Source organism: Nanorana parkeri, unplaced genomic scaffold (assembly GCF_000935625.1).
Source record: "Nanorana parkeri isolate BGI_ZX_2015 unplaced genomic scaffold, ASM93562v1 scaffold149, whole genome shotgun sequence".
Taxonomy (NCBI): domain Eukaryota; kingdom Metazoa; phylum Chordata; class Amphibia; order Anura; family Dicroglossidae; genus Nanorana; species Nanorana parkeri.
Window position 1 is genome coordinate 1,867,562 of NW_017306417.1, and position 8,887 is coordinate 1,876,448.

Here is an 8,887-nt window from a genome sequence, read left to right on the forward strand (position 1 = left end):
CCTCCCCCCCCCCCCCCCCCCCAAAAAAAAAAAAAAATCTGTTGTCACTTTATTTTAAAAGTGTTAGCAGCATTTAGGTTATAATTTGTTTGTCACTTTCTTAAAGAAGAACTCCAGAGAAATTTCTAATTAACCCTTGCGGTGAGGCTACCCCTGCACTGCAGGGGTTAAGTGCTTATTTTCATCTAGGCAGGAAAATAACAAAGTTATAATCACATGATCTTCGGAGCCGGCTTGCTCTTAGACAAGTCCCTGGTGCCTCTCTCCCCCTCCGCTCCAGGGATCTAAGCTCCCTGAGTCATCACGTTCTATACACAGTGTAAAGACGTGAGGACGCCGAGGGACATACCATTGCTGCAGTGGAGGAGAAGACAGGCAGGAGGAAGTGCTGTGACAGCTGGCTACCTTCGAGGGTCAGGTAAGTATATCTTTGTTATTTTGCTGCTTAGACTAAAACAAGCACTTAAGCCATGCAGTGCCGGGGTAGCCCCACTGCAAAGGTTAATAAAACATGTCCTCTGAGTTTTGTTTTAAAGACCTTTTGAAACTACAGGTCCTTCTAAGACTACCTTGTCCACAGGGTGACAACACTGCAATAGGATTTCACTGCAGAAGCAACAGCGTTGTCACCCTGGTAAAGGAAGTGGGGAAATATTTGATCTGCCAGCAAAAATTACCAGGTAATTAAACTATGTTATTAAAAAAAACCATTGTGTTGATAATATTGACAGACTGCATCATATATGTAATTTTTTATTTTGCCCATAGTTCCATGTTATCGAAAATAAAACCATATTATCTCCACTGGTTAAGCCCCAAAATTATTACTATCTTACTGAGTAACTTTTTCACTTTTATGGTGTTTTTAATTATTGTATAAGAATCTTGAAACTAATTTTTCATTTTAATTTCACTCAGTAACATATTTAATACAATTGATTTAGAATTCTGGACTTTCTTTAATTTTAGGCTTTTGAAGACATTTACATTGAACAAAGAAAAACAATTAAAACCATGCTGGAATATGCTGATAAAGTCTTCACGTACATCTTCATCCTTGAAATGCTTCTGAAATGGTTGGCCTATGGATTTGCTAAATACTTCACCAACGCCTGGTGCTGGCTGGACTTCCTGATTGTTGATGTAGGTATTTTGGCATGTTTTTATTTTCCCAAGTGCCCTTCAATGCATTTTGTGCCCAATGTATGACTGCCATCAATAATAAATATGTAAACAATTGCACAAATGCTTACAAAGATGCAAGTTGATCGTTCTGGGAAATATTGTACATTGACTTACCCTTAGACACCTGTTTGGTATTTCTTCAGACACATATATAGGATTACTGATCGTGCCCATGTGTGACTGTTGTGCTTATAGCGATGTGAAGTGGGTGGGCTTTCCTCTTACTTCAAGAATAATATATAGAACTTGTAAAGAGAAACAAATTGGGAGCATCTGTAGGTTCCTCACTAATTTACAGGGTGGAAGGTATTATATAATTCTCGAGAACTCACACAATGGGGTTGATATACCAAAAACAAATAGTCTGTTAATATTGCAAGGGAATTTTTACTTTGCAAGTTTGCACTTTTCCCTTAGCTCAGTGAATGTGGTAAAAATTCACTTTGCAAAGAATACCCAATCATGTGCAAGAAAAAAAAACAAACAAGAAAAACAGTATTGTTGCTTGCACATGATTGGATGATGGAAGTCAGCAGAGCTTCACCTCATTTACTAAGCTAATGGAAAATTGCCTTTCAAAATGAACAGCGTATTTGCCTTTAGTAAATCAACCCCATTGCCCTATTATATATTTAGCATTAATACCTATTGAGTATACTTTTGAAGAAAATTAGTTTAAACAAATATTTTATTCCAACTTCAAAGGCTATATTGATATCATATTCATATTTTATCCAAATGTTTGACTGTATGCTCTATACATTTATGTTTGCCCCAATGAACAAGCGTTATATCAAGGGTGTAAGGTAGTAATATTGTGTTTTAAGCTACTACCTGAAAGGTTCAAGATTTTAGACTGGTAATGTTAGACTTTAGAATTCAGATTGTTTAAATGGTTTACGTGATATTATTATTTTTATTTGAGGTGGGGGGCCAAAGCCAAAACATATCTGAACATACTATAGTTTCAAACCGATTTTTCTTCTCTTACCACAGAATTAATTTCTGTAAGCCATTGTTTTCAAACTTATTCCCACAAAATTTTTTTTAGGTATTGGTACAGTTTTAACGTGGTGGTAGTGAAACGCCAATTAAAAATAAAAAAATGGGGTCCCAGCAACTGTTTGCCATAATATGCTACTAAAGTGACACCGAATTCAGGAGATTGTAGTCTATCACGTGAGCAGGCTTAGAGCAGTGACTACTTTACAACACACACAGGGACCATGGAGAACAAAAGTATCCACCCTCGAGAAGGAAGGACAGTGTCAGCACCAATTCAGAGATGATTTGAGGTTCGATAGACAAGTGATACACAAATAAGATACATTTTTGTTAATAGTTAGGGTACTTGAAAAAAAAATTAAGATTTAACTCGAGTTTAGTGTTTAAGCACAGCTTATTAGCACATGACTTACCTAATGAAGTGATCCAATGAAGCATTGCTCCCATTGGTCACCAGCACTTCCATCTTCTTTTGGTCTTCTTCTGAGTTACTTCATCTCGGCAAGAATCCTGTGGGCACAGGCACAAATATGGCCAGATCTTACGGCAGGGCAGGCACAGACACATATTTTCCTAGGTATATAGTTAAGGAGGCTACACAAAAGTGTTTGCCTAAACTAAAGGCCTTCTTTAGAAAATAAACATCAATTTAGCATAACAACATCTTCTAATTATATACTTATTTTTAAATGTACACACATGATATATTAAATAATATTTATCAGTTGCTCATTGAAAAAGAATATGCATGGTTAAAGATATATCTATGATGCTTGAATGTATTTTACCTTATGTTGGTATTAAACTGACTTCACCATATCTTAAATTTTAGAATTAACCCTTTTGCGGCTGGGAACTGCCTCTCATTCGGCTAAACTAATTTTGCTATTTTTCAAACGCAAATTATGGGTTCCCCAAACAACATATTTTGGAGTAGGTAAAGGGGTAAAGATTATCATTGATAATGCACATCCCACTATAGTTGTGCAGTTGATTATCAGAAAATAATTTCAATAAAGTGTACCTACATATAAACAGCAAGGTACACTATTGTAAAGTTACTGATTTAATAACAATAAAGAGTGTTCACTTTGTGAAGCAAATATTAATTTATCTTAGTTCATAACATGAAGGAAGGAAATTTAAAAAAAAAATGTTTTGTCTTATTCACTAAATTAAGTGAGCATTTTCTATGGAAAGTGAACATTCTGTGCATATTAAATTATCTCCTTCATGCCTGAGTCCAATCTTACCAAAATTCCCGCAGAGAACATGTCGTTAGTTTAAAATTTAAAAAAAAGTGGATGGCGTGTGCTTAGTTAGGAGGTAGATTTGGTGGTACTTGTGGATGTCTGCCAGCTGCAAATCAACCCAATTATCCCAACCCAAAGTTCTTTCTTCCAATGCACGGGTTAATACACTAATCTTTAATGCATTCTTTATAATTTGTTTTGCCCTTGGCTGTCAATAATAGCCGGTTGTGTGCACTATTCACTGAAATATCTGTAATCATAATGAGTAATGGTGTTTCAGTCTGATGTATGAGTCTGAGGAATGATGATGCTCTGTATTTCTTTCATATTTGACTCTGATGCAATGATAATGATCTGCATTACCTTGATATCTATGTGATGTTCTTAAAAGGCCACTGTAATTGTTAAATACTTAAACAATGCTCATTTATTGTCATTCCCATAATACCTAAATGCTGAAATAAATCAGGCATTTCCCACATGTGCAACAACCACAATACATGGTAAGTACAAAAACTAATAATAACACATACTTTTTCATCAAGGCCAAAGCGCACAAATGAAGAAGACTGCGAGGTAATCAGAAACTTTAAGGTTGAGTGCCAATTTCAAAGGAAACAGTGGTGCTAAAATTTTTCAGTAGCGGGTATGTTAACAAGCTGCATTTTTGCCTTATGACATTCTGTGTGCCAAGCATTGGTCGAAGTGACTGCTTTCGTAAAATTCAGTTATTGTTGTTGAATTTAAGAAAAAATAAATATCTCTTTCAGTTGAATGAGAAAGAAAAAAATTGCACAAAACAATTAATCAGTTTGTAGAGGCTAATTCATACAAATGCATTCGATCACTGCTTGCAGTATGATTCTAATGAAAGGAGTAAGAGTGGCGTGATTCTTTTGAGTGTGGTTTCATTGTTGTGTATGTCATCTATTTTATTCATAATTTTCTTTTGTTCTGCCTCGTGTTCTATTTGTGAAACAAAAATCTTTCATTAGAAATCAAGTTAGTGTATTTACATGAAAACACACTGATTCGATTTGTATTTTTACCTTACCACCCTTCCCAAGATGGTATGACAAGTAGTGCCATACAAACAAGTATTTCAGTTGACACGGCAGTGGTTTGGGGGCTACTTTATTGTACCATTTTTTTAAAGAAAAAAATATTTTTTAAACATATATTTTACATAAATTCTTTATATAAAGTCTTTATTTTATAAACAAATATTTAATGCAAGGTGCACCCCTGACACTGGTTTCACAAATTAATATGGGTTTTAAAATGCAGCTGCAGCAGGTATTTATTTCAAGGCTTTCTCTCTCAATATATCTGTCTATGTATTTGGATGGATAAGTCACTCTTTTGAGCCATTCATCTGTGTATATATCATCTAAGCTTTGGCCTAAAAAACATATAAAAGGAAGCCCAGAGCTTCACTTGCTGGGTGTTAATTGAAAATATATGTTACAATGAATTTTTCATGGCATTGTATTATTTCATATTTACCTGACTGTTTTTTTTTCAGTTTTGAACAAATTTAATAAAGAAGAAGTATACAAAACACTACGGGGACTATTCACAAAGGAGCCGAAGGATCCAGCCGTAGCTTCAGCTGATCCTTCGGCTAGCTACGGCCGCCAGAGCCCTTCGGTTCCGCAGGCAGCCAAGCAACTCAGCCAGGCCGAAGGCATTTGCCACCCGTGTCACCCGAACGGCCGGCCTTTCTCCCCGCAAATGACAGCTGGGCGGAGCCAGCCATGATTTCACAGCTGGCTCCGCCTAGTTGTAATGACAGATCAGCTTCCTCAGATGACCTGGAGACACTGAACTGTCATTAAACAACAACAACTGGGCTGAGCCGGCCGTGACGTCCGTGCCGGCTACGCCCAGTTGTTTTTAATTGCCTGCTAGAAGACTGTAGCAGATGCTGGCCAATAGTAAACAGTTGGGCGGAGCTAGCTGTCACTGCTAGATCTGCCCAATTTTTTTATAATTTTTTTTCTCTTTTAAAAAAAACTTTTTTTATTATTTAACTATTTATTTACATTTAAAAAAATGTTTTCAACATTTAAAAAAAAAACTTTTTTAATTGATTTGCTATTCTGCTCGGTACCACGGTGAACTATGAAAATAGGGGCAAACGGCAGTGAGTGAGCTGCCGGAACTTTGGCTCAGCCGATTCAGATGTTGGAAGTCAAAGTCCTTCTGCACTGTTCAGCTGCACTGTGCGGCTGACCGAAGTGCAGCTGAAGGCAGCCGATGTACGGCTGATTTCAGCCGATGTACAGCTGAAGTCAGCCGTACAAGCCAGAAGTGAATAGCCGAACATTGTTCGGTTCACTTCACTTCGGCTGGGTTATTCACTTGGCTGTCTTCGGCAGCTTTCTGAATAACCCCCTACATGTTACATTTAACTAAGTTAACCTGTGTGTTATTTGTTTAGAGGATAACATATAAGCCTCTGTGATTTTTGAAAATGCAGTGTTTTGTATAGATTTTCTTTATTAAACTTGAGTGCTATTTTTTTTATTTGATTTCTTATTAGTTAAGTAAATATGAATTGTTGCTTTTTATTTATTGCTATTTATATTTTTATATTTGCCACTTGCAGCTAACAAGTGGTGTACTCTAGTCTACATTCCATTACTTTTGCTAAGTGATTTGCTAGTCTGCTATGAATAGCCCAGGAAATTCAATCTCCTGCAATGTTTGTCTATTTAAAAAACATGCAGATGAATGGTGGGACACATCCCATTCCTCTACTAGCTTCTATGGATTTTCAGATAGACAGAGGCAGTCAAGTTAGCATCCAGCACTGTACCTTATTAGTAGGAAGCCTATTGTGTTCTGCAAACTAAGGCCCCGTTCACACCAGGGAGTTTCATTGCGCGTTTTTTTCCGTGCTGAAATGCATGCAAATTAAAATCCCGTGTATTCCCATGAGGGCCGTTCATGCAAATGCGCTGAATCGTGAGTAAAAATATGCCTGTTGTTTGAAATAGTGCCTGAGCTTCTTTTGTGGCACTTATCAGATCATTTTGCTCCATAGATTTCAATGGAAACACGCCGATCAGCCCGTTTTTGCATGTTTTTGTAGGCGCGTTTTTGCAGCTGAGATTGCTTTGCATTGGACAACTGAAAACGAACTGAAAACGTGCCTTAAAAATCTATTACATATGAACAGAAAACGCCTGTAAAACAGACAGGAAGGCGCTAAAAAAAATGCGCTGAAATGCTGTTGCCCTGGTGTGAATGGGGTCTATGTCATGGAAGCACCCTGAAGTAAATGTTTATTTGTACAGTAAAGATTGTATACAAGTAACAAAAAAGTATATACAATGTTTGTAGACATTTAAATCAATATCAATAAAACTGATAAAAAAAAACAATATACGTTCATATAGCTACTAGTATTAATACATTTTCTTTACCTGGAATAATTAGATCATTTTTCTTTCATAAATGCCTTATATAAAAAAAAAGGCATGACACTGATCATGTTTATTTGGTTGTTATAATCACTTCAACTTCCCCTCAGTATATTTATGCAGAATAATGTGGCAGTATAAAAACAACATATGCTGCTTCTATTCAGATGTATCCAGTACACACCCTATTTTCTAAAAGTCTTAAAGTAGTTTGTATGCAGTATGAGGTCATATTTAATTAAGATTACATTAAAAAATAGTTAGCAATAAGATAATTTTCTATGCTATACTCATATTTTATATTTGTACATCAAACTAAACAAATTAATACATTGCAATATATGTTTGCTTAGTTATTTAGTTAACAATTACCACAGTTATTTAAAATCAAATTATTTAAAATTATTCCTTTCGTTTGTATAATAAGTCATTAAATAGTTTTGTCTATATTATAGGATAAGCACACTTTAAAACAAAGTGCACTTATCCGATTGGCCCCTTTAAGATGGCATCAGAGATCCCTTCTTTCCCCTACACAGATGCAAACTGAAGAAGTTCCGATAACAACCGAGGTCGGGCCCATCAAAACTTGTAAAGTATGCATCTGAGCAGGGAGAGTGAGGGATCAGTTCAAGCCAAAAGGATAAGTGCACTTTGTTTTTTAGTGCACGTATCCTTTAAATATGTTATATACTGTAGTAAGCTAATTTTAGCTTCCTTTTTCAAGTTAATGATAATATTAATACATTGTATATGTTTCACTACATGAAATGTAATGCAAACATATATGCACATAAAACCATAATAATATTTTTTTTGTATATTTTTTTGTAGATTATGTTCTAAGCAGTACCCTCTAGCATACACATAACTTAGGTACTTTTTCTGTAAAAATACACTAACGCACAATATCACCTTACTCTGATTTCTAAGGCCAAGTTCTATAATAAGAAATAAGGCCCTGATTAATGATGCCATTAATTCTGAACAGATTTCTATCATGTCTCTTTTGGCGGTGGCCTTTGGGTATGATCAACTAGCCGCTATTAAGTCTCTAAGGACCTTAAGAGCACTGAGACCTCTACGTGCATTGTCAAGATTTGAAGGCATCAGGGTAAGATCCATGTACACGCAGGGAAATAGTGCCTATTTTTTCATAGGAATCTTGTGACATTCTATTTTGTCAAGCTGAGCTTTTAACATAAAAGTGGGTAAGACTAACATTTTCCTTACAGTTTTACCAACAGGTCTATCATCATTTTCTAATGTTTTTCAAAGTTTTTTTTAGGTTAACCTGGACTTCCTCGAGATTCTTTAACAAAACCTACATGTCTTTAATGCCTCAGTAAAACAAATGGGAAGACCAATGAGATTATTACTTTTGTGTCTTTGTGTAGGTGTCATTGGTTAGCTTAATAGCTAACGCCTTGGGCTACTCAGAATTAGGGGCTATAAAGTCCCTTAGGACACTGAGGGCATTGAGACCTTTGAGGGCCCTGTCACGGTTTGAAGGGATGAGGGTAAGACCACCTGAAAGACCTTAAATAATGCATGCATAGAAATGAATCGTGCATGTCAGAAAAAGCATAAGATATGATAAATCCATGCAGAGATGCTGCAATAACCTCATACGTACTGTTTAGCACTAACAGATATGAGGTAGGATGCTTTGACACATTGCAAAAACCATATGCTATCACAACATACCAGCTTTTTTGTTCATGTTTGAGTCTATTCAACAGAAATTAACTAGTTAAAGCTAGATGAGGGTTAGCGATGTAACATTTAGAATAAATTTAGGTTAGTTTAAATACCACATGCCAGATTCCAAGAGTTAGTGGTACGAAGGTTGGCACCTTATGGTATTAGGACCAGTAGTAACTGAACAGTGACTCCTCGGTGCAACCAAAGTCAGTCTTTCTGAAATGAGAAAAGTAACAATAAAGCAATAAAGATAACCAAATTGCCTTTTTGGCAAATGGATGCCATGACACCTCTCTAAGCTATATTATATAT

General features: G+C 36.0%; 1 protein-coding gene across 1 annotated transcript in view; it reads left to right on the plus strand.

The window, feature by feature from the left end:
- LOC108785202 (sodium channel protein type 2 subunit alpha-like) overlaps positions 1-8,887 on the plus strand; it is a 128,139-nt gene that overhangs the window by 100,617 nt on the left and 18,635 nt on the right. The window contains exons 20-21 of the mRNA XM_018554239.1: positions 970-1,143; positions 8,269-8,391. Of these exons, the coding sequence (XP_018409741.1) occupies positions 970-1,143; positions 8,269-8,391 (297 nt within the window). The remainder of the gene's footprint in view (positions 1-969; positions 1,144-8,268; positions 8,392-8,887) is intronic.